General features: G+C 38.9%; 2 protein-coding genes and 1 long non-coding RNA gene across 5 annotated transcripts; 1 reads left to right on the forward strand and 2 right to left on the reverse strand.

Moving 5' to 3' along the window:
- Window positions 1–1,132: 1,132 nt before the first annotated feature.
- Window positions 1,133–9,923, reverse strand: LOC112565791. The gene is made up of 10 exons (XM_025241564.1): window positions 9,771–9,923; window positions 9,237–9,401; window positions 8,181–8,282; window positions 7,732–7,803; window positions 7,043–7,407; window positions 6,666–6,809; window positions 5,721–5,799; window positions 5,322–5,392; window positions 4,735–4,803; window positions 1,133–3,287 (listed from the first exon to the last, which is right to left on the reverse strand). Exons 1-10 carry the CDS (start codon window positions 9,772–9,774, stop codon window positions 3,171–3,173), a joined length of 1,188 nt encoding a protein of 395 aa, XP_025097349.1. The 5' UTR covers window positions 9,775–9,923; the 3' UTR covers window positions 1,133–3,170.
- On the reverse strand, window positions 9,836–26,532 carry LOC112565798. Of its 3 annotated transcripts, none has more exons than XM_025241577.1 (5): window positions 26,301–26,532; window positions 11,866–12,429; window positions 11,066–11,201; window positions 10,126–10,401; window positions 9,836–9,976 (listed from the first exon to the last, which is right to left on the reverse strand). In XM_025241577.1, the coding sequence occupies exons 1-5, from the start codon at window positions 26,409–26,411 to the stop codon at window positions 9,921–9,923; spliced, it is 1,143 nt and encodes a 380-aa protein (XP_025097362.1). In that variant the 5' UTR covers window positions 26,412–26,532; the 3' UTR covers window positions 9,836–9,920. The 3 variants fall into 3 exon arrangements, with proteins under 3 accessions (XP_025097362.1, XP_025097372.1, XP_025097381.1); XM_025241587.1 differs by lacking the exon at window positions 26,301–26,532 and adding an exon at window positions 20,449–20,635; XM_025241596.1 differs by lacking the exon at window positions 26,301–26,532 and adding an exon at window positions 13,353–13,621.
- On the forward strand, window positions 13,763–25,133 carry LOC112565807. The gene is made up of 3 exons (XR_003099497.1): window positions 13,763–13,840; window positions 14,507–14,633; window positions 24,731–25,133. It is a non-coding gene; the product is annotated as an uncharacterized LOC112565807 (long non-coding RNA).

Genomic DNA, 26,532 nt, shown 5'->3' on the forward strand with positions numbered 1-26,532 from the left:
TTATGGTAGAAATAACAAATTGTTGCCCGCCACTAAATTTGATGTAACTCAGCTGAATCTGGATACTTCTGCTTGAAGATCAGTTCCCTAAATGCCTTGTTCTTTCCTGCAGTCACAAAAGTGGCAGCTGTGTCGTGTATAGTTCAGGAGGTTCCCCTCGTCAACTGTTCCGAGTCCTGTTCACTAGCCTCTGTAGCAGTCTATTATACCCGCCTACCGTTCCTCCACCCTTTTTCAAGTACAATGCCGCATTCACCCTTCTCAACAGGTGTTCCAGGATTGTTCTTTTCTTGTCCACTTGGTGCAAGCTGTGTACACAATGAAGACATAGCTGTGCTGCACGGAAATCAGTGGCCTATGAATCAGCATAGTGCAATGTTCTAGTGTTCTTGCGGACCAAAGAAATTGGAATGTAAGAACTGACAGACGGGGGATGTGTGACGTAGACATACCTTTGTTAGCCAGGTAAGAAGATAGGTCTGTACCCGAATTCGTCCACAGGGGTTGAAATGATGCGAATTAAAAATCACAAGCATATTGCTGAAGAGCACTTAAAACAGAGCTCCCAGCATGATGTAGTTTATAAAGGTCACGAAGTCGTCCTCGGCTGTTTTGGCAACTCAACTTTCATGAAGAAAAAGAAAAAAGAGACTAGCCTGTCGATCAAACTATATTCTCTCAGGTCTACTGACTAGGTAAAAGTCGTCTCGTAACCTTTTCAAGCCGTTGGGGGGTGAGGTGTTAGAGACTCGAACCACTCGACTATCCGCTTCTCTCTCGATTAAGTCGTTACAAAGTTCTGTAGGGAGTTTTTAGAATCGCTTTTCAGTTCATTTTACACTGTTTTCCGTTGACGAACCGACAATATCTTTGGTCCAACGACGTTAAATAAGGATTTCAAGTAATCTGTCACCAGTTAATTGCTCACGAAGCTTGCCTGAGTTCGATGCTCCGAGGCATTCTTTAGGAAAATCTGTTGATAGAAGGTAGAGGCACTTTCCCTAAACAACCTTTTCCCTAAACAAACTAGCTAACCATCCATGCAACCAGCCAGCAAACGTGTTGCCCCGCATAATTTAAAGCCAGCAAATTCTCTCAGCCCGTACCTCAGGATCACACTTTGACTACAGAGTCGAGCAATACGTCCATCTTTATTGCAAACATGGGAAAACAAGGTCTGTTAAAAGTTTAAGAGTAAAAGCAATTTTTTTATATAATAAAATACTTATAAACTCTCATCACTCCCAATAGAAAACATCCTGTTTTAAACTGTACAACATGTGTGCTTGATTCTGCCAACAATACAGGTTTTCAATCAGTGTGTAAATACACCATATATACATTACCCTGAACAAAGAACTTGTTAAAAAGTATCAATGTGACCTAAATCCTGATCTAGGCCCAGAACAGACACACTGTTTAAAGGAATATCCTTAGTGCATATTGACCACATTTCATCCTTTCGATTTTCTGGATGTCTCAATACATAAAAAATCATTTTCAGTGTGAATAATACAAGTAACAATTCTTTTTAATTCAGCACTAAACATAAATAAACAGTATTTATGTATAACATTGGTAATAAATTAAAACTACCATGACAGCACTTTGTGTACATGTTCAACAATAGTTTCTCACAGATTAGCATACACTGTATACCATAAAAAAATACTTTATTGCTCAACATAGAAAAAGCCATTTAAAAACCTGAAAAACAGAGCCAGCAAATATTAATGTTAACATTATAACCTGTGCAAATGTGGTTTTGCAAAAGTGTTTGATCACAGAAGATAATTAGACTTAAACAGTTTTTATACATGTACGCTGTGTCCAAAATGACGAAACCAAAGAGAAAAACATCCCTGAAATACACAGTGTACATACAGTACAAAGTATAAGACATTGCTTCTCCTTGCACCCAACACAAGCAACACACCAATTGCCTGAAAATCATATCTTAAAAATATTCACGTACTCATACCACACACACATATAACACACATTTCACACACACACACAGTAGATGAACTTAAGCCCTCACATAGGAAGAAATATTGTGATCATGTTAGGAAACGCTAACATGAAATCAAATTTCTTTGAAATTTTTAGAAATTTAGGAATTGAAATGTTTGACTAGCGCTAGTTTGTAAACTGGGAGAGGAGAGGAACAAAGAATAGAAATTTTCACGGTAGAGGAATAAGACAGTTGAGACATAGCAATGACTCCCATAATACCTGTTGTTAAAAACATAAATAAACTGTCACTATGTGTATATATGATATATACAGGTCTTATGAACAAAAGACTAATATTGCAGCCAACCTTATCTTAATGTGAAGTGTAAGAACATAACAAGGAATACACTGACAGAATGAACCATTAAATATCTCTGCAGATACCTTTTTTAATTTCAGATTCACTCTTTAATATTTTTCTCTCTCTCACACTCACTCCCACATTGAAACATTAACTACTTCTACACAACGTTGAAGAGAAAACGCAGGTTGTTGGCAGCTATACAATGTGCACAATTTTAATACTTTACCACAGAAACAAGATCTAGGATATTATTCTTCAGAGCAAAATGCAGTTTTCTCTTGAAAGAATTCGTGGCACTCCTGCTACACATACTTATACTGAATATGTGCATATATCTATACATATATGTGTACATACATTTACACAAACAGATGCACGTAAATGCACTGTGTAAGGGTGGCCTGTTTCATTCATTGCCACCATTGTACAGCTGCAGTTCTCAACCAGTGGTATGGGTACCCCTAGGGGTACGGCAAAGGTTATGCAGGGGTACACAGCGACATAAATAAGCACACACCATTATGAAAATAAGTACTTTTATGCGTTAGCTTACGCGTGAGAGGTACCCGCAGACATACGTTCACTCTGTGGAGGTACAGTTACGAAAAAGATTGAGAATCTCTGTTGTACAGGAATAATGTTCGTTGTTCAGAATACAAGAATATGATTCTTTCTCAGTCTCTCCCCAACGCCTTCTTTTGGGACTCAGCACAATGAAGTTTTTGACTGAAAAATATTCAGTTGTGTCCCACAACCGAAACTAAATGTATCTCCCTTTTTCTTGCATCCATTAAACAAATGTCTGGTTTCCCTTGAAGAAATAAAATGTTCCTAAGGTGGTTCACTTCTTTCAAAGGAAACTCACAAATGTTTCCCTTGAGTCCTGTTTGCTTTTAGGAGGCAATGTTGGAAGCTCCCTTATCTCCATCTGTTTCGCTTTTTCCACTCGGATGGACATGCGGCGATTCTGCAACAGTAATACAGTGCAATTTCTAAGTGAATGCATGCCATCATAAGTCTCATATTATTGTCTATATTGGGGAATACGCAAAACTCATTTCTAACGATTAGCTAAATATGACAAAAACTGCTAAGACTCCTGACTGCTAACAGAAATAAGAACCAGGGATGAGTTAATACAGGTTCTTTTCTAGAGGGAGCGAAAAATAGCTGGTTAATTAGAATTATTCCAGAAATCTTTGTACTGGGCTTGAATGAGTTTCCTTTGGTTTCGTTTTTCACTAAAATTTATATGGCAGTGCCATCTGACAAGTTTTGTGTCCTGTCTTTCCGGGCACTCAGACAGGTAAAAGATTTAGTTATGCAGATATTTCCTGCTAGTTATCATTTAAAGATTTAACAAATACGAGCATAGTAATCAGATGCCAAGAACTATTATAGAATGACAGAAATATCCATCACATATATGGATTTTTTACGGTAATGGTATCTAGAGATGCATCATTTTATTCTCATCACAAATAGAACCATTTCTATGACCTGCTATTCTCTTCTTAAACATTTGTGACCCACCACCACGAAGTGAGTCTTAAGTCACACTGAGCAGTTTCTTAGCAGAGGCTCAGGTAGGTGATTAGGGTCAACTTTATGCCCTCTGACTTGTACTCTTCAAACCTTTATAACTAACTTAATTTTGAGATTAGGAGAACAACATTAGTATCAAAAGAAAGGTGAAAACCTGTACATTTTAAAAATATACAATTTGCAAATCTCAAATTTCCGACAAGATCCATTCTGTGGTGGTGAGTCAAATTTCAGCAAATACTAATGTTACCAAATACTTTAACTCTGTGCACTAAATTAATGATAATAAGAGTGTAGTGGCTAATGATCAGAACAGCCATTTCTCATATAAAGAATACATTTCTTCAGACTAAAAATTTACATAATTTTACACTCTGGCAACATTCATGCAAATTAGATATCTTTAACATACTAATAGGGAAAGTATGCCCACACCAGGACTGCCAGTGTGCGTGTGTGTTGCAGGGAAGCAAGAAATAAACCATATCTTTAAATATAGATGCCTTTGAGAAACAGTTCTTCATAATTGAGCCTAAAAAGATCTGAATAATACAAGCACTAAGCCCTTATGAACTTAAGAATGTTGTTTAACAATTTTAAGTTTTTAAAGAAAAAATCCTTTATTATTTAGTAGCTACTGGCACAGTCTTGTATCAGATAAAGCTATTAGTAATACTGTATTCGCTTCCTAGAAATTTATTAGTCAGTCATTCTCAGCATTGTTAAGTAAGTTATCACAGCAGATGGTTAAGAAAAAAATGCCCCTTGTGTAGAAAAATATAACTCAAATGTTATATATTTTTAAGTTGAATACATTTATAGATGAGACAAAAGTGCAACTATGCGATGAAATCAATTTATTAGTTTACCATTGTGGTGTTTTTCTTTCTACCCACTGCAAAACTTGAAGGGATTTTGAATCTGTGCCTTTGAATTACCTGTGTGGAAACCAGCAGAAATTACACATATCTAGGAAATACTGGTGGCTGGATGTTTGCTTCTGTTGTATTGATTTCCCATGTGTGAGGTCAAGCAATTTACAGATATAAGCAGAAAGAAATAATGCACAGACACAAAGCACAATGTTTCATGCATAAAGATAAAATAAATCTACTGGTAAGTGATGTTCTACATTTTGAGAATCTCAGCTGTCAAATGCAAGCATTGTCTCTTGTTGAGAAAATTTGGTTAAAATTTATGAAATTATGAAAAAGTTATATAGAAAAATGTCAATGTTGTCTGCTTTTGACTACACTATGTTAGGCTGTTTTGTTTTTTGGTTCCAAAAAACTGCAACCAACATTAGTGCATAATATCACACAGTTTTTCTTGCCACACTAGCTCTAAGACACCAGCACAGCAAACCAATTCTATTTCTAAAACAAATGCAGGAAGACAAACAGGTCTAAAAAAAATAAAAGAAAATATCAATGAAAATATAGAAGGACAGACTTACTGGAGATCTCTCTTCATCACAAACAGCACCGCTATCTCTAGTGCATTCTACCTCAGATGAAGCAGATGACCCTGCAAACAACCATAGGCACAATAAATAAAAGTTGCATGATATGACAATATAAACAGCTGATTTGAAACATGCCTGTCCCTCAAAGTTTCAACAATAGTGTAACGAAGCAAGAGAAAACAAACATCATGACAGAACAAGTGCTAAAATTAATGGAACAATACATATAGATATAATGAATCCAATACTCAGGAAGAAAGAGAGGTAGAGCTAATATTAAAATAACAGATCAAAACAATAAAGTTACTGGCCAAAAATTTCTATCTGGCATATATTTTTGCTGATGTTTTACAAACTTAACTGGTTTGAATGAAAAAGATCATTACATACTCAGTGAATCACTTTTCTTGAGACTTGATGTTTGACCAGGATCACTGCCTGCAGACTGTCTTGTGTAGATAATGGGTTTCTGAAACAATGGACATCTGATATCAAAAACTAAATAAAGAAGAACAAATGGTTGAATGAATCATACACATGAGTTGAAATATCTCTGATCTAGCTAAGATGACTCTTTGTCATAGTTTGCATAGGGTTGGTGGTGGGGAACATTAAGTGACAATTTCAGCAATGAAACTACAGAACTAATAAGAGATACATGCATCAAAGCAGTATAATCCCAATCAACATCGATATAACGCATTGCATAAAAGCAATGACAGTAAGCAAAATTAACTTGATTAATTGTCAAAATAAAAGTAAATGTAGACTACATGCAAATCTTATTTCATTTAAGGTTTAAAACTTTGCTTCAAACTATTAATATTCAATTTTTATTATTGAAACAGTACATACACTAAAATTTGTCAAAGTTTCTTTAATTTAAAAAAATGGTAAAAGGGTATCATATATATATATAAATGAAGCCTCTATCCCACTATGAAAAAAGTAACTTCTGGACAAAACACCTATGCCGTAGAAAAGTGAAGGGGACATAAGCTTCATGCACAATGATGATGATAATTTGTTAAGTTTAGGAGACAGCTTCTAGAGTGCACTGACCCTATGAAATACCTCAAGATTCTGGGCAGTTTCTGAAAGTCCTCTGCCAGGAAACTTCTCAATATTATTACAAATCTGGGAAATGTAACTCTCTAGCACACACCCATACACACACCAACTCTCCACCCTTCCCAACCTTCCTCCCCCTCATCTGACTAAGCCAGCATAACAGGTTTAATGAACAAGGAAGATAAAAATCGTTGATCCAATCTTATCCACTACAAAACTCTTCCTACTGTATGCATCTCTGTGCTTAGCACGTTAATAACATACCTTTCCTGCTTTGGCTGCTGTTTGCAATTCACCGTCACTTGATGATTGCTTACGCGATGGTTTTATCTTCTTGAAAAAATGTGAAATTTTATCCTGCACTGACTTGCTTCGTTTTGAGTTTTTGTTTCTCAGTACTGGAGTATCCTGCAAAAAAAAAAGGTAAAAATATGTATAATGTTCAAGTGTCCTAGTAAAATCACAAGTGTAAAAACAAAGAACAGTTAAAGGATAGGAATGAGGGAAAGAAAAATCCAAAACCAGGTACAGCCCACATTTTAAGCAAGAATATTGAAAAATGCATCAAATTAACAACACAAAGCTAATGATGCTTCTAGAACTTTAGTTTAACACGCGTAGTTTTTCATATTTACACCTACCGTAAAACTATCACTTGCTGCTCCTCTGAGTTCTAGTTGAGAAATAATGCTAGAGGTCTCAGAAGAGCCATGACTCAGCCTTTCATGTTTCTCCTCACCAACCTTAAAAATATCTAGATTGGTATCATGTGCACTGAAGATTGTAGACTGACATGATATTCGACTATTTACTATTGTCTCTGAACATGAATCACTAGAGTCTTGGTCTTCAACATCATATCCTGACAGTTCTGATGTGTTTGACTTTGGTCGGAATGCGCCATGTCTTTTGTTAACAAATGAAGAGTGAAAGGCAGTTTTTGGCATGAGTTCAGGAGGTGAGCTGCTCTGGTTTTCATCCTCCTCTTCCTTAATAGATGTTGTGCCTAAAGATAACAAAGAAATTAATTATGGCTTTGAAAAAGCGAAATCAATTAAAGAAGCAACTTCTATTTTTATACTAAAGAAAATAAGCCCTACCAATAATATATAATATAGATCCAACATCCCTGAACATTAAAAGTATCAAACTGTAAGTGACTATTTAAGTTAGTATTTCATTTAAATTAATATAAGAGAAGTTGGTTTTTGTTCTTTAAAACCTTTATTAAAGGACTCTATTATTTCAACAAATCAGCAGACTTGAATGAGAAGCACTTCGTGAACTACTGACTAGTTAAAAATGTACTAGACAATGCTCTTCAACTAACCAAAACTCTCCCTGGAATAAGGAGTCTTCACATTGCCTTCTGACATTGATCGTGGCTTGCAGTATCGTTTATCTAAATGGGGAAAAAAAGAAAAAAAAATGAAGCTGCAATTTATGTACATATATGTATGCTAAGTTAGGAATCCAGCACTATACATTCAATAAATTTTATAAATTTAGAGTTTGTATCTAAACTACTTAATCTAAGAGTGGTTAGGGCTTAAAAATGAGAAAAAAGTAAAATTTTTAAAAGGTGTGACTACTGATGACATTTTTATACCATAAGAAGTACAAGAATTAGATAGCAACATCATGGAAATAGCATTAAAAAAGATGCCAGTACATTTTCTGTAAATCTACCAAAAATTAGTATATTAGAAAAAAATGTTAAACTATAAATATTTTTAGTGCTATGTGTAATGTGCAACCTTTTAGAGAATTTGGAATTACCAAATACGCCTTTGCATGGAGATGGGCTATCAGAAGACAAGGAATTCTGCTGTGGTATAGCTGATAATTCACATAAAGCCTCATCAGCTACCTTTGGAGACACTGGCAAGCATAAAGTGCAGCAAAGCAATGTCACAGCAACAATCTAAGTTAGTATAAAAAGAAGAAAAATGAAAGGGTCACAGTGCTAAGTATATTGTATAGTATGCTTTTTACCTTCCATAGTGTGCAAGCACAAAACTGTATGAATATTTGTGTATGCACACATATGAATCCACTGGATCTCTCTCTCATACACACACTCAAACGCCTATTAAGTGAAATGTTTTCTTTAAAGAAAAGAGAATTAGTTCATCAAAAGAGAAAAAAGGTTATCATTTAAAAAGCAAAAAGAAATTATCCAGTAATGTTTACAAAGATTAGCAGCAACTGTGAATTCTATTATGCTGTTAGCAAAGATTTTGAGAAAACCAAAGCTACTACAAAACATTTTATGCAAAACAAAAATTATTGAAACATAATCTCAACAGTAAGCAAGCAACAAAAATAAAAATGTAACCAGTGCTTTACAAAAATGTAAGACAAGACAGTTATACATTATCCAATGTTCTCATCTTATAGTCAAACCCTGCCTAAACTATGGACAAAGCTACTGTCTCAGGAAAGTGCTGCACATTTTTTCAACTGACCTGAAGATTGAACTCTAACAAGATATAAACTTGTTTAGCTTTTTGTCGCACTCAACACATCACATTAACAAATCGGACTTAACACAGGAATCTTTACATTCAGCACTCTATTGCTTCCACAATCCATGTCAGTTTTGAACTTCTTTTCTTGTATTTACACAAAATAACTGATTGATCCTGTCTTATCACACTGTTCAAATAAAGGCAGATAATTGTTAGTGCTGCACTTTTTGAAAGCAAAAAATAAAATGTCCATGCTATACACAGCATAGAACGGAACTCCAAAGAAAATGCCTTTAGACAACTGTTCAAATATTTCTAAACATGATAGCATGGGAAATGACTTGTATGTAAAGGTAGTACTTACATCCACTCATGTCCACATATTCTGAATCAAAGTCATTCCCACACATTGAATCAATTTCTGTTTTAAAGCGGCTGTCATTGACGTAGTATGGTGAAACTGAAGCATGGGGACTGGGAGGAGGTACAGTCTCAACCATGACACCACTGTCCGCAGCACTCCGTAATCCTTTATTAGTGCGAAAATAAAATAAAACAATTAATTTCTCTGAAATGTGTAAATTCATACACAGTTTTCTCTTAAACGTTAAAAATCCACATAGCACAATAGAACTGTAAAGTACCACGCAATCCTTTTCTCCAACAATTTTCTTACAATCATGATTTAAACCTTTTCAAACACTCTTACTAGATGCATAAAACCGACTATAATATCTATGAAATGAAATGGCAATGGCCTAACTTCCAAAAGTTAATGCACCAAAGTCACAGTGGAGTGGAGCAAGCTTTTTATCTAGGTGATTTTGCCAATTTTTCCCATCCACCCCAACCCCACCACCACCCTAAAGAATGAGAAAAACTGGATAAACAGACTTACTCATGTCTTCTACATACTGTAGCAGCAACTGCTTTAATTCTAAAAAGCCATTTTTTTCTGCCAGCTGGCACGGAAAATGACCTTCACTGTTTTCTGTACAGGCAGCATGAATTGTTCCTGGGTAGCGAATCAAAATACTGCACACTTTCTTCAGATTAAAGTCTGCTGCAAAGTGGAGAAAGTTGGCCACCGACAGTTCTCTTGATCTGAAAGTGTTCACGAAATGTTATGAATCTACATGCATATTTCTTATTTGTCACCAACATTCACATGACACACACACTTTGCCTTTGTACATGACACTGTCATCACTGTTATCATCATCAAAAGTAAACAACAATGGTACACAACTTACCAGATGAAAGGTGTTCATCAGCAGACAATATGGTGCTGAGCGTCTGAGGATACTGCACAGCTTCCAGGCGTGAAGCAAGCAAAGAGTCAAGTTCTTCATTACTGGAATATTTGGCAGATGGTAGGCCCATGGCACTACAGAGCAAGGCTAAAGGACTAGTTTCTTGCTCTAGAAGGGCAGCCAGCTGCTCCAGTCGGGTCTGAATGGTTAGCGTAAGTTGGCTCAAGGTCTGTTCTCCAGTCATCACAAAAAAATCCACCTTGCCATTTACATCATCTGCCAGATATCATGAAGAGAAAGTGTTATCAAAGAGCTCTTATCTCACACAAACACACACAGAATTATAACATTAATCTCCCATTGTTCCAGTATCTTCCCCCCCGGAAGGTTTGAATTCCTCCATTCTCTTATATTTTCATGCATTTATTTTTCTATTTATTGTTTAATTACAATTCTATTTTTATGAATTTTCATTTTAGAAAGAAGTAAGCATAAATGGGAACGTACTTTCTACTAACAGTAGAATGTTAGTAGGATAATCACTGAGGGTAGTAAGCTGACAGTTCAGCATTATGCATAAATTCCTATAGCCTACATGTTATACAGCAGAATTAGAAATAATGTTCCTCATATACCATTACTAATCATCAAGCAAATATGACACACCCATATGAAGTGGAAAACCCATTCCAATAAAACAATGTAACCCACATTCATGATCAGGCATTGTTAATGGATGTGGAAGTGATAGGGGGAGGGTGGGTAGGAGTGGCAAGGAAAGAAACTACCACCAGACCTCTGAATAGTTTATCTTGTGAGCTTTTTTTTTCACCACATAATAAGAAATTTAAAATTTAGATTCAACATTTGATCATGTGTTATGATCTATTTTGATTTATTTTGATTGTTCAAGTGGATCCAATATACAACTGCTACTCACCTGGCATTTTTGCAAGATACGCAGATCCAGCGACATGATCCAGTTTTATTGGATGTGATGACTGATTACCAACTTGCAGCAAGTAAACTTCTTGCTCTGCCTCCCTTTCCAGAACTATTAAAGCTTCCCGACCATTCTGTTGTCGACCATAAATTAATAAGAGTTATTGTTATAACAGACATGCAATAAGAAGTTTAAGGGACAAATGTATGTTAACATGTTATGTGCATCAAACACAATGAACAAAGAAAATAAATGAACTTCTAAAACATAATATATTTAGTTCTGTGCAATAGGATGAGGATAAGCTGTGCTTTTCTGCAACGACAAATCATACAAAGTTCGTTTTAAAAAGCTTTACTATTGTTTTCTTATAACATTTTGTTTCCTCTTTTCCCAACAATAGGGGTGAACTTAAGATATGGCAGATAAGGTTAATATGTGGTTCAAGAATGCTGTTCATATTTTTTTACATTTATGATCATAGTTCACTCATTTCATTCATTGTAGTCTACAGTAATTTATGCACAAACTGAGTCAGGCAAAGCCTTTTCTCTCTAGTCCTTCTCTCCCTTGCCAAGATAAGTTTTGGATTTTAATGAGTCATTTAAAAAAAAATTTTTTTCGTTTAATCTGTTCACCATAATTATACAATCAACCAGACATAGTATATAATTTGCTAATGAATCTATACTTTTCAGAATGTGATTAGAGAATTATAAATGTCAGTAAAATCAGAAAAAGAAGAAAAAACGTTTCCAGTTTAATTTTTTTTAAATTGATGATAAAAAAAAAATTACCTCATAAATTACAGTGGGCAAGACTTTTACAACACTGTTTAATTGCCTTGGAGGGGGAGGATAGTCATAAATTTTTTCATCTTCCCATTCTTTTGTAGAGGACTTTGAGGGATCCTCCGTTGATTCATAGACCTCTATGAGCTTAACAAGTGTATTTTTCACGGTATCTGGACTACCATCCACTGACATCAACTTGCAGCTAGATATGTTTCTACGCATGTCCTCTCCAAGCTCAGCTTTGTCCACACCAAGAAGCAGGAACACAGTTCGCCAATGAAACTTGTCTTTGCACCTTCTCCAGAAGTCCGAGTTTTCTGCCTCCAGCATCATAGGTGACACCAGCACAGCACAGGTGTTAGCTTTCAGGAACACATTTTTAATATCACTATGATCGGGGCTATAGAGTGTTGTTCTGATGTTGTAGTCAGGACTGTATAGTTTGCTTTGCAGGAACTTTGCCCAGTCCAAGGCATCTTTTGTTTGAATGAAGGCAATGCCCTCACATTCAAAATCACCTTTGCTCATTTTGCGTCGTGGCACTGGCAGTGGTGCAGTTACTACACACTGCACATAAGAATGTTATTAAATATTATAATGCTTCTAAATCTGTCACTCATATTTTGTCAAATAAAATGTCAACTCTGTAGATACTATAGGTACTATTAAATAGCTTTATATCGATCTTTAGATATTTCAATGAACTACTTACCAGGAACAAGTTTTATAACATAACAGAATAGTGAACAAAAACACTGAATACTCTTTAACATGCAATGCATTTTAATAAATAATCGTATGTCATGTTCTAATTATATGTGTAATGTATGTGTGTCTGTGCACACAGACACATGTGCACAGGTGATAGAGTCTGAAAAGTGAAAGAAAAGATCGAACCTAATTATTTCAAGCCTATTTATCAACCACATGAGGATAAACTACCCTCAAATCTACTAGTTGTTTTCATCTGTGCAAATTCTGTACTTGAAGCAACAGAAGCAAACGAAAAAGGAATGATCATTTATTTGTTATAAATATTGTACAACCCAAAAAGTTAATACTTATATTTACAAGCTCGTAACTTGTGGGTGTCAGACGTGCAGCCTGACAATTATGAGATGATATATGGTGCAGTGGAGGTAAGGTTGACAAATACGGGATATGATGGAAATGCTATGTGGTTAATTGTTACATTGCATGTCTTAATTTACTGTTGTGTATTAGTGTTTGTGTGTGTGTGTGTAAGATCGTGGATGAATGCACGTGAAGGCAAAGGAAAATATTCATCATATCAAGATAATATTATGACCCCAAGTGATTATATTGGGACTGAAGACACGTACACGGTGACATAGATGTCCCTGCGATCATACACGTGATCGTAACAGGCTGTAAAAGAAATCGACATACACTTTAGTAGATTAAAACAAATTAATAAAAATCACGTGAAAGCACTCCAGACATGTAAGAAAATATTAATGACTTTGTACCTGATTCTTCAGTATGCACGATCTTTAGTATACAGTGAGTTCATCACCACACAAAACAATCCGTTGGGGATATCAGACACAATGCCGTCTCATAAGCAGAATTGCACTTCACAACTGGATGACATCCTTAACTCAAAAAGATCTCCATACTTTAAAACAGTAGCTGATGTTACTGGTTTACTTTCAGTAGGACTTGGTTAGAAACACAAAACGATTCACAGGTAGTAAAATCCCAGATGCACCAGTTGACAGCCGCGGTTTGTCTGCAAAGGTTGTCGTCTGCACTGGCATACATGAAGGGAGAGGTAGGAAAGTCCGCTAAGACTGAACCAATCATGTTTCACGACACATTTTGTTGTCCTTCCTAGTCAGACTTGCAGCCAATAGGACTGGCTGTAACAGGTCAAAGTAAAATACAATGGCTGGCGGGGGGACATTTTGAAATTCCGAAGCACGTCAGCTTGCTGTTGAGAAAGCCATTAAATGAGGTTCATACGAGTTCAGTGATTTGAAACCTTTCCTTTTTAGTGATTTTCATAGATTATGTTTCATTATATCTGAAGATTCTAACGTGGCGATACTGCTGATTTTGTTGTGGCCTTTTCTGCGGTAAACGCCATGTGCTTCATGTTACAGAAATAATAGGTTCGAACTCTTCATAAACATTTATAACGATGATTGCATGTGGCATACAATATATAATCGAAAGTTTCGGTAATGGTAATCAGAGCTAGGAAAATATCGAGGTACGCAATTCCCCCTTCTAGCATCCTAAACGCGACGCCCAACCTGACATTTCGCTAGATGCATAATTACATGTCTATTATCAAGGGGAAGCGGACGGCCGAGTGGTTAGAGCGCTGGCGTCCGAACCGAGAGCGCGCTGGTTCAATTCCCGATAAGCGCAGCAAACTTCCCCCAGTCGACCCAGCTGAAGGGAATGGGTACCTGACTCCATAGAGGGTCGGGGAAGGTAAGGCAGCGAGGGAGAGGAGATGGGCACCACCCTCATGTAAAAAGCTGGCCCCGAGAAAAGTGGGGTCTCTAACACCTCACTCCCCAAACGACCTTTAAAGGTTATGGGACGACCTTACCTTATCAAATACCGTAGAAAGGTCATGAACTTAATTGTGTCTTCAAACTGCCTGTTACAGTCGTCCTCGTCGTGTTTACTACGGCTTGGCGATGGAATAACGATTCGAGTTCCAGTCCATGGTAAAACCATTACCAAGTGGCGCCGTGCACCCATGAGTGCTTTTTGATTGTACCAAGATGAAAATGGTATTTCATATTTTTATTTTTGTCAGTCATATATGGTCAAGACAAGTTTTAATACCGTGCTCATTGGAGGAAGTTGGAAAAAAATTCAAATAAACATAATAATCCCAGCAGAAACAGCATTAAAAGCTTGGGTGATATTTGATATAGGAGTAATAGAAATGAACAATAGTTGCTTAACAAAAAACTCGAGACTGCTTTGTAATAAAATATCTTGTTATGATCCCTTATCACGGCAATCGGCATCTCATTAAAAGTAGGATTCACTTTTTTGCAAAGAAATCCACTAGAAGGATCTCACGATGACTCGACCATACTGGTTATAGTAAAAAGAGTCAACATGGGTCTGTGCGACAGAGTACACGGAAGTTAAATGCAGACAAGGAAGTTTGAGGAAAGCTCGGGATCTCAACAACAGACACGCGAGTCTGTGATAGAGCAACTGTTGACATGCCGGCTTTTTAGAGATTGGGTCTTGAAAAAAACTGATAGGCGAAGATTGCACTGTGGCAGTCTCTGATGAGTGGAAAACCACAAAGTATGAAGATAATCATGTTTAAGCTAAGTGCTACTCTTCAAAATCAGGGTTACACAAGTACGCTCAAACGCACAGCCTGTGCACGAGCATACACGCAAATACATCCATTTAGCATGTGTGTAAATGTAGGACACACAATTTCATGTTCTAACATTACTTGGCATTTACGTATTATAGCTGAAAAATGAAAGGTTCAAAAATACAAATTTATATACTGTATCGGTACTAATTCTGTAAGTCGGAGTCATTGAAGAAAAAGACAAGAGGAGGCCTAGATGGAGACGTCTTTGTTGGAGGGTTTGTCTGATTTAAGGTCGCATGCTTAAACAAAAAGTATTTATGTTCCATTGCCTTAATTATCTCGTTTATTTACATTTCCTGCCTGTGTCATATTCAGTCATTAACTTCATCTTTACTTCTGCAGCATCAAGTCCATTCCGTTATTGTGTCCCTTCTCGACATATTTGATCCCAAAGCATCCGAAGCATGCAGTCGCGTTTATGGTTAGCCTCCTTGTTCTCGCCTTATATCCACAAAAGTTGCCCAGTTGCCATGCATCTGTATATGCTGATTTTCGTTCTCTAATGTGCCTGTGTCTGTTGAAGCGTGCTAGGGAGGGAATAGGGTAAATTGGGGTTTGGCGGAGGATGTGTTCACTGAAGCATATGACTTTTTTTTAACGAGTTTAAAGCTATCTTAGTGAACATTTTATTACAATAAATACGGTATGCATACTGCAAGAGCTGGTTGACTAAAGCGGAAGGAGAAAGACGTGAACGACCGAGGAAAAAAAATAAAAATAGAGAGGATAGAGCGCGCGCGCACTCGAGAAAGAGCTCCCTCACTGAGCCTGAGCAGGACGACAGTTAATTGTAAGGATGGCTTGATGGTAGTGTGTGAAAAGTCACTGATAAGGAATAGATGACAGCAAGGTAGTCCATCCATGGTGCCTGGCATACAGAGCAATTGCATTCGCCCCAGGGGGGATCCCCATCCACGACCTTCGTTACCTCGGATAACAAGCCTTACCACCGAGCTACACCTCCCCTATCCTGCAGTCACTGTAAAGGGGAACAGATATAGAGGATGGGGGCGCTAAAAAGGAAGGGAAACATTAGAATGCATAGAGTAGTCCTGGCACGGTTACATCAGGCATGACATTTTGAAGACCACTGCGTATTACATTGACCCGTGGAGTATTTGCACAACAAAAACTGCGCAAAAATATACAGCTACACCGCAAAAACAGACAAAATCACAAAGAGCAAACGCGTGCACGCATAAAATAAAAGATAGAACGAGAGCCAACTCATGCGTGCACGCACAGAATCAGATGAAGCAAATGCTGTTGGAGGAAATGAGGAAAGTAGCATGTTAACCTTTCTAGGTATTAGCTATAATTATATAGTTTGGAAATTTATTTAGGGATTGGTGAGGAGGAAGATTAAGGCAGGCTTGGGTTAATAATTCTTCCTTGTTTTCAGACAATTGGTAAAGTTAACATAGCGAGTGTGTGTGTGAGTGAGCATTTGTGAACGTCTCACCATTTGACTTGTAGAAGCGCATTGAGACAGATCATATGGCAATGATATAGATGATAATCATGACGATAATACAAATGTACTACCACTGCTATTGATACTACTATAGCAGCGCAACTGTAACTTAGTTCAGTATCAATTCACCGATCCCTTTAAATAGTGTTTGGAGATTTCCCAACCGCTTACATTGAAAGCAGGAGTGCAAACACACTTCTTCAAGGCTGCCTAGGTCCTATAGTCACAACGGAAAACACTCATGTTTATTGCCTTCAACGAACATGCCAGTTTTTTTTTTCTTTTTAAAGAAGGAGCTAGTCTTTAGAATAAGTAACAGGTTTCTCAGTCCTTGAGTTTACAAACCATGTTCCTCGGGCTATATTCATACAGAGCATGGGGGTCAAAGAGCAAACATGTAGGGACGAGTGCCAAGGGGATTCCCCTCCCACTCCACCCTGCACAAACACACTGACTTACACGCTAACCCACATCCCGCCACACTCAGTCGTCAGTGTCCGCTTCCTTGTGTGGGACCTACACTGGCAAAGGTTGTTGTCTATACTGTTGTTGTGGTCGCTGAGTGTGCGGGAAAGTCTCCTTGGGTAACTTCCTACATTCTTAGTCTAGCATGGATGGATGGTGGGTGCGTATGTGTGTGTGTGCGCGCAACTTTGTAGAAGCTTTGAAGGCGACGGATTAGACTGTATGACATTAGCTTTGTCATCTATTGATTCATTTATTAATCCTATGGCAGGGATCAGTTTACAACCGGTTATGCCGGTCCGCTGGTACTAGTCTGTCAGGTGGGAATGGGGGAAGGGGTAGGATAAACAACTGCATAGACGGAGCTGCTTACAGGCTCGCCACATGCATGTGTTCACTCGTGCCAGCAATTCCTGTATCGTGCATTCTTTCTCGTTTCACAGTTTTTCCTTCTGTCCTTCTCGGCGTCGTCTTTCCTTCAAAGAAGAAGGGGCTGGGTTAGGTGCTCGTGTGGTTAATAAGTCTCATGGTTGTGTAGTTTTGGTATTGTTAATTATTTTCTTTCAAAAGGGATTTGACTAGAAATTGAATCTGTTCTTTGGCCCAGAGCAGTAAGGGCCCTTGTTTATTCCACACCCTGATTGAGAAGCTGGTGACTCTCTTCCTTACGACTGCTTAAGGCTGTCTCGAAGTCTTTCCGTAGTAACGATAGGTGTGCAGGTTCTTTGCTTGTAGTCTTATTGTTCTGGAAGACATTAGTGCCTGTCATCTGCTCAAAGTTGTACAGGTCATTGCAATATTCAGTCCATCGACTTAGTGAACCAGTCTCCTTAACTGACTTTATCCCTTTCCTGATGTTGCAGTTTTGGAAGCTGTTTCGGGACTGCTGTTTTCTCTTTCTTCTTCTTTGACCTGATCTCCTTTGGTTCTTTTTCTTCCCTCTTTCTCGTTTGGTCACAGAGATCTAGGATATCATTTGTGAGCCAGAGCTGTTTCTTCTTACTTTGCCTCCCTAGAACCTGAGCGGTCCGGTGGCGCAACGGTTAGCGCTGTTAGCGCCTGTCATCAATACAGTGAAGGTTGGCTGCCCTGAGTTCATTTCTCGTCTCGGGCACGCTGTTCTTTCTCTGTTAAGGCATCTGTTTACAGGGCTGGCTGCTTGCCGTAATATAACCTAAGCTGCTGACACGGCGTAAAACACAATTCCCCCCCCCCCCCTAGAACCTGGGTTTGAAGCTCCTTGGCAGTCGGAGGAGATCAAGTTGGTTACGGAGCAAATTACAGGTCTCGGCTATTATTCACGCTCCAGTCACCGGATAGTGAATATTCGTCCTTATTGCTGTCCTTACGACCTTCTGACTTATAACGGGAGGTAACGCCTTTTGTGGCTGTGCACTCCCTTACAAATTCGAAATTAGACATGCTGCAAAACGTACGGACCTAACCCTGAGGGCAAACATTTCTGCCACCGGAGATTCGCCGATGACTTGGGCAAATTTCATCTCGATTTTAAATTTCTGATCACATTCCAGCACATCCCAGGTGGTTAGTGAGACCTGAGCCCTCTCTCGTTTTACGCATGCGCTGTGTGGAATCTTCCCCAAGTCGACGGGAAATCCCTGGCGGTCCGCAGATATCAGTTGAAGGTACATGTGTCCTGAGACATCTGACCCCTGTGGCTTACTGTCTCCAGTGCAATTATATCATACCACAACTTTACCACTACTTAGTCGTGTGTCAGTAGAATACAAAATCCTTGATTTTGTCCTTTAGATAGCTGCATCTAATTGTTTTCATAATTGTTCATCTTATTTTCTAAACGAGAGTATAGCGAGGTCGTCAATATATTTACTGATTTCAATCTAATTAAACAATTTTATAGTGATCCCTCCCTTTCCGATCACGGGTGTCATAAAAAAAAAAAAAGCTTGTAAAAGGGAGCAAAAATCTTCGGTAATGTTTACTTTTTACGATGCACACTTACGTACATATTTATTTAACACATCACTAGGCAATCTCTATTTACATTATGACATTTGAAATAGAAGTCTCTAGTCTATAACATTCTATTCTTTCCACATAACCATTATTCAGTGTACTTTTACAGTTTGCTCGCACTTTAAAAAAAAACCAAAACCGTAAAATAAAATGGCAACTGAATCGCTATCACATATACATTTGTAGTTTATGCATACCCGGGTGTGTCCTATTATCGTCCCAGGATGCGTGCAACAGACATAAGTAGGGATTACACATCATCGCTTTTAATTAAGTGTTCTTCCTGATTTGAGGAACTTATGCTCATCATGAGCGTGTGAAGAGACTGATAGAGCGAGATCAGATATCGGGTTCCGGTAAGTGCCAGTGTATGTTTAGACTAGGTTTTTACCCGGGTCGTCTAGGTGCTATTTCTGAAGTGAAAAAAGATAATTTAGCTTAATCCCCGAAGCACACAGTCCTTCACATGTTTTTGGTGAGACTTTAAAAGTTATCTCCAGTTTATTTATCTGTGTAGTGGCTTAGCAACCTACGCTCATCCAGTGATGCGGAAGTGTTGCTGTTGTAGCCTTCTTCTGAAACTATGACACAGCTCTGGTATATCACACTTCTCTCTATATATATATATCAGGGGTGCGCCCTATAGCATGCACTGCATACTACGACACTATGAAATTTTTTAAAAATTCCTAACTATATCAGAATCATGATATTCAGACTGACGATTTATGAAAGTTTATTTGAAGCCTTACAAGCAATTACACTGAGATAATTCTATGTGGGTATCACCCTGTCTTGTTGACAAGTGTTTATTTACCCCGGGGAAACATGACAACAAGACAACAGGACCGGTCTTCACAAGACCAGAGACAGTCGGGTAGCCGAAGCAAGAATCTTAGGCGACGAGAAATCATCGGTCCCTTTGCAGATACCATCATCAGACGATCGTCAGGCTTGCTGATTCAGGTGTTAGGCTGGCACGACGATGGCAAAACATTTTCACACGAAACAGAGCAGTTTCTTTACCCTGGGAATAGGGATAACCTTGTGGTAGTGATATCACCGATGATATTGATGTAAGCATGAACATTGAGATCATGCAAACTTTTGTGGAACACTCATGAACGCTCACATTACCTTCTTGAGACTCATGAACACCGAACATGCATTCATATCTGCTAGTGAACAGACCTATTGACTGCTGGGTCTTCAAATATGTTTTGAAAACCTAATGAAACAGAAAAGAAGACCACACACTTACTGAGAAAGATTTCTTTCGCGACAGTAATCGGCTGGCCATCTTCCTGAAGGACACGGACTTTCTGTTGCCCTTGCGATCGTCTGGTTGCTGTTGATGAGACATCGCAGCACAAGGACCTGTAGATAATATGGCAGCACAGCCAGCAGTCGTCGACCTGAGCCCTAGTGATGGGCAGACTCACTTATGCGGAAGTCGAAGCTGAGAGCATCCTAGTTTGGACATGTCGAGTACAATCACCGGAAAGACGTATCGATCTGAGTGATTTGTATTCACTTTCAAGGAAATTGAGGGCAAGGAAGAACTTTTCGTATGACAATTCTTGAAGCTACGAGGTGAGAACGAGCGCAAATCTTTTAAGTCTGAAGAACAAAAAAAAAAAAAAAAGAGCAGATCGCAGGCAAAGCATCGATAAGTAGATAATGTCAGAAATAAATTCCATCAGTTGGCCTACGCATGATATTTTTGCTCGACAGGACTCGTACCGGAAATCGCCCACACAGACTTTCGTACTAAATCGCTCATTTGCTCATGCGCGCGCATACAAATAAACACAAGGAAAGTAGTAAGCACAGGGAGACATTCATTTTTTTATCTCTCTCACTTGCTTCTTTTTTCTCCCAGACAAACGATGAATACACTGGCAATCAGACAGACTGACAAAAATAAAAATGGTGAGTGTGACAAACACAGCGTCCAACACATGCTAAACTCTGTGTCCACACGTGTTTGTTCACTCAATAAATTACGAAGACCTGTCATGGGTTTCTCGTTCTTATTATCAGGAGGGTTTAATTTTTTTTGTTAGGTCATATGGGTCATAAGATAATTTAAAATACAAAGTAAAAAAGACAAAACACAACAGTGTGTTTTGTCATTCGTCTTTTAGGTACAGTGGAACCTCGGTTAGCGAACGCCTCGGATAGCGAACGCCTCTGATAACGAACAAAAATTTCGTCCAAAATTTGTCTCGGATAGCGAACAAAATTTCGGATAACGAACAGCCACATGAACTACACGTGACCGACCAGCATGTCATCGTTCGTGCTCGAGACACAGTTACGATCGGTCGTTCCTTATCTGTGAGCATCCTTCTTATTTAGTGATTTTTGTGCTTTATTTTAATAAGATAATCCTCAATCATGGCTCCAAAGAGCAAATAATAGTAGTGAGGTAATGACAAGGAAGCGGCCAACAATTGAATTGAAAAAGGAAATGATTTCAAAGTATGAAGGTGGCATGCGTCTGTCGGATATGTGATGTATTACCCAAGAGTTTTACAAAAATGGCAGACGGAACAGACACTGGACAAGTTTTTACCTTTAACCTCAAAGCTACAGAAAAGGAAGTTATCCCCGATTTTATAATGTCACGTGTGCTCATGGAGGGGGAATCAAAGCAGTAATTCCACCCTTTCCTCCCCACACCTGCTTCCACCCACGCCGTCAAAACAGAAAGTTTTCTGATGTTTAAATGCTTTCGTTAATGTTTTTATGTTTATTTAATTCCATTTATATTGCATTATAACTGTTCTCATTAAAACAAACACCTATATAGCCTGTAACTTTCAAATATTAGCGAGTCAACAGGGGCTGGGAACCCATTAAATCTATTTCCTTTATTTCTTATGGAAAAAATTGTTTCGGATAACGAACATTTCGGATAACGAACAGCTTTCCAGAACGGATTAAGTTCGTTAACCGAGGTTCCGCTGTACCTACTTTATCACACACTCACTTCCTCTCACTCCTTCCATCTAATAAATGTCCAGTTTCTTGTCCAGTTTGTCGTGGACTACTCGAGCTTTTTGTTAACTATTTCCACATAATAGTTATGACAATACTGATTAGATCACGAATTGTAACAGATAAATCCATCCTCATCCGCTTTTGGCTCTTCTTTTATTCTTTTTGTTGGTTAACTGGTAGGTCGGCTGGTTGGTTCGCACAGAAAAAACAGAAAGTTTCTTAACGCTTGAAGTGTTTTAGATTGTTGAGATATAGCCGTGTCGTTTTAGTAACAGAAAAGTGTTAAGAAATAAAACCATCTGGTTTAGAGAACTGTTGCTACCTCCCACTACGCCCCCATCTTTACTAATACCACGAACGAATATCCCTGGGCTGCTGGCAAACGATTTTTTTTCCAGTTAACTACTAAAACGAGGCATGATACAAGAGGGCTTCCGGTTTATTCACATTTCAGATTAATTACTAAAACGAGGCATGTGACGACAAAGCTTCCGGTTTAGTCATATTCTTTGTTGAGGCTCGCCGAGACTAACAGCGGAGAACTTCGCAAGAGCTTAGCGTTGGTCTTGGCAGACAGACAACAATCCACCTATACCCATCCATGCTACTACAAATTATATATCTTAACAACTGCTGTTACTTCTACTGTTAGGACGGTTAAAGGGACCACATGGCTGTTCCATTCATTTTAGTAGAAAATCTGCTTAACATTGTCTACAGTCATTTTTTCTTCTGTTCGTCGAGATAATTGCTATGAAACATTTACGGTGTCATGAGGTCAGGTATAACAAAAACAAACGATAAGGAAATGCATAGGGAAATACATAAGAAACTGCCTGTCACGCAAAGGATAAAGTTGCTGTTGAGTTGACACCCCCACCCCACTCACACACACACGCATGCGCGCGCGGGCACGCTCACTATAGACCACCTAGTTCACATCGAGGTAGGCCAGCTTCTTGAAAAAAGGAAGTGTATAGTTCTATGGTGTCTATAATTAGTATTCTCAATACCCAGGGACAGTCTACACAATCTATGTTCTGCGCTTCACTAATGTTTGACAACTAGAGAGAAAATGGACTAAATGATATTTACTTTTAGTGTTATTTTTTTTTCTGTAACATCTGTTTGAGTTTAAGGCGCTGAAATTTGTGTAGTACATAAATAATGAACTGCAAAGTGCTTTCAAACTACTCTTTTCATACAAAATGTCTATGCTATTTAAGATATTCAGAGGAATGTAGGTAGGGTGTAGGAATCTACCAAGTTTGGTCGACCTGGGGCCGAAGTTACGAAGGGGGGCTAAACGTTGCCAGATAGAGAAATCAGAAAGTAGAGAAACCAGAAGCAGGTGGCTTACCTCCGAAGCTGTTTCCAGATCCGACAAAAAAATACTTTATGTTAATTTACCGTAGAGCATCTTTGCCACTCCATTGTAACTACATCCCCAGGGTAAGGATATAGCTGAGGTGTCCGCTTTATGATTACGGAGACAATACACATGTCCTTCAGTCCTCCAAGTTGCCCTAAGGCAACGATTTACCTTCTCTAAGGTCCCAAAAAAGGGACCGAGGGTTCCAAATACCCGTGAATCGAAATGATAGTAGAGATTATTTACTCTTTTTAAGTAAACAAAGTAGGCATAGCGAGCGACTGTTCGCATACTGTGATCAGAAAAGAGTCGGTATTAGCTCTACTTGTCCTTTATTCGGGGTGGAGGACGGGTGGATGTTGTAAAAATGAGGATTAAGAGAGGGCAGGCATGCCTCGTTTATACGTCCACTCACTGTCGAACGTGAGGTCGTCAGTAGAACAGTGACTGCCATAGGGGCTGCCAAAAGCAAGAGTTTAAGCAACATTGTGGAAAGCCACTAGAGTTTAACAACAGCGGCTCGTTTGACACTGTTAGCCACTCGGCTTATCTTGGGCTTGCAAAGGCACATGTTGTGACCATGAAGCAGGGAAGAGTGGATGCAATCATAAAACACTGAATAAATGGATACCGTCATCAAGGTGGGAAGGAGGACTGCCGTCACTAACTGTTCTTCGTTCACCTGTCCCCCCACACGAGCACGTGTGAATGTGAAGTGACAATTTCCGGAGACAAACACTAAAGTGACATGTACCCTAATCGGAGAAATCTTTCATGCCCACGAAGTACAAAGATCAAATTGAGGCTTTATCTTTCCAAACACAGGAAACAGGAAGCCTAAAGCTGCCTTCACACAGCTGAAATAAATGCTTTCAATTTAAGGCTGAAACATGGGGGATCAAGAGCCCGACTGGGAGGAAACAACTGTCTGTTAATTAAAGTTGAATAAACTATTTGCTTCAAAGTGCAATTTTATTAATACTGTTAGAAATTGTTTGACTCGTATTTCTTTCTTGGCTAAGACTTTCTCTCATTCGGTTCAGTTCGGGCTTGTGATGAACAACAACAACAATCACTTTTGTATATTTTTTCGTCACCTTTCATATTCTGAGCGTTTTGCGCACCTCGTTCACGAGTAATGTTTCGTATCTAAACTGTGTGGCAGGTTTTGGCGATATGCTCGCAAGAACTCTTTCGAGAGCGGATGTCACAAACATTATCTCAGCTACAGACACCATTTGTTTTTTCCTTGGACATCACAGGTGTGTTCGTTGTCTAGCGCGGTCCCCACCACGACCATATGATGGAGAAATATGGAAGCTTATCATCTCCTCTGTGGTGAGCACTACTCCCCCGTATCTATGAAAGAAGTGACTGCGGGTTATCATGTAGACAGCAGGAAGAAGCAGTTTGCTAGAGATGTTGTCAGACTTTATCGCGCCTAGTCAGCGCTTTGTTCAAATGTAAACAGCCAGCCAGTCGCGATATACTGCCCAAACCTTATTTATGGGGCATCCTCAATGTCGAGCTCTTTGGTGTTCTGAGTGTGTCAATAATTTACAACAATGCTCGAGAGTCTGTTCTTGTGTGAAATTTTAAACAAGAGCATGTACCCGTGTTATCTTCCTCACGACCGCCTGGAGAATATTACACAATATCAACCTTTTAAGGATACACATTCTATAGATTAATCATCTATATGGCGTATTTCTGTGTACCCAGCTAAGACCCAATGCGATATACCACCAAGAATCATGAAGAGGGAAGGAAGACAGGTTTACTATCACACAGAAAAAAGCACACCATCGTGTCACATGTCACAAATGTCTGTTTGAATAGTGAACAGTTCAGTCAAACAAAATTTGTATGAAACAGCCGCCTGTACTATGAACCATCAGTGAAGCTATACCAAGATGCTATGTGATGCGGTCTGTTCTTACAACTGTAGATGTACATTTATAAGTGAAGCTATATCAAGATGTGCAACAATGCAATCTGTTCCTTTGATGAAAGTGGAAACTGAACAAAGTTACTGTGTGACAGGGGTAGGTTGTTATAACTCTAAGTGTACACTTATAAGTGACGATACACAAAGATGTACAGTATAAAGTTTAGTAGCATCATATCCAACAGCAAAGCCGATCAAAGGGTGAGACACGGCAGTCTACTTGTGAGACAAAGGCTTATAAGGAAACCTTGCATCACAATACAATAGTCTGTTCTCGTGAAAAACAATGAGCCTGCACTTCTCTCACTTCCGTATATCTGTCTTGTCTAGTTTGCCCTTCTTGCCCTCTCAAGCATCGATACATACATACAGCAGGATATCCTCAAACAACAGGATCTCCCTAAATAGCGCGACATTCCCAAACAGCACGAGATTCCCAGACAGCACGATTATAATGATGCGAAGTGAGAAAACAGGGAAACAGAGAAGTTATGTGAGTCTGCGAAGATGTCAGACATCGACAAAAACTAAACAGCGATTATGGCATCTTACGGTGGATATAACAGACGCGGGGACTGTAGGCGGTAAACAAACAAATAAACAAGGTTGTATTTATACAGACCACCACTCGTGCCGCATGGTGAACGAGAGAACTAGTATGGTAGACAACTCACGGCAACAAAGAAAACAGCGGTTGTAGCCTCATGTGACCACCGTACTTGCTGATGGTTCACATTGATGCACAAACGTTATCAACCGGCATGCATGAAGGGAGGTGACTACTTACGGCTCGTGTCTTCTTCCGAGTCAACAGACGGGTGGCCATTTTTTTCAACGACACCGACTTCCGGCTGGGCTTTGGATGCGCCGTACCCTGCGTACCCTGGCTGGTAGACATGGCGGTGGGTATATGTCCGAACTGATGAGAGCAGCCCCGATGTGCTCCGGGTCTGGCTGGCTTTTCACATGAAAACGAAGCGCCCGTCCGGCCTAGTTGAGGCCTGAAGTTGAACAGGAAC

The sequence above is a fragment of the Pomacea canaliculata genome, linkage group LG1, assembly GCF_003073045.1.
Source record: "Pomacea canaliculata isolate SZHN2017 linkage group LG1, ASM307304v1, whole genome shotgun sequence".
In the NCBI taxonomy this organism is placed as follows: domain Eukaryota; kingdom Metazoa; phylum Mollusca; class Gastropoda; order Architaenioglossa; family Ampullariidae; genus Pomacea; species Pomacea canaliculata.

What these genes read in the sequence shown, in the direction of transcription:
- LOC112565791 (XM_025241564.1), bottom strand. An exon ending in ATATGTGGACATGAGTGGAT is followed by an intron (nt 8,283 to 9,236) that starts GTAAGTACTACC and finishes TATGCTTGCCAG; the next exon opens with TGTCTCCAAAGGTAGCTGAT. An exon ending in GAAAGAAAAACACCACAATG is followed by an intron (nt 3,288 to 4,734) that starts GTAAACTAATAA and finishes TTACTGTTGCAG; the next exon opens with AATCGCCGCATGTCCATCCG.
- LOC112565798 (XM_025241577.1), bottom strand. Translation starts at nt 26,411, where the DNA reads ATGTCTACCAGCCAGGGTACGCAGGGTACGGCGCATCCAAAGCCCAGC. An exon ending in TGCCCACTGTAATTTATGAG is followed by an intron (nt 11,202 to 11,865) that starts GTAATTTTTTTT and finishes GGTCGACAACAG; the next exon opens with AATGGTCGGGAAGCTTTAAT. An exon ending in GTATCTTGCAAAAATGCCAG is followed by an intron (nt 10,402 to 11,065) that starts GTGAGTAGCAGT and finishes GATATCTGGCAG; the next exon opens with ATGATGTAAATGGCAAGGTG.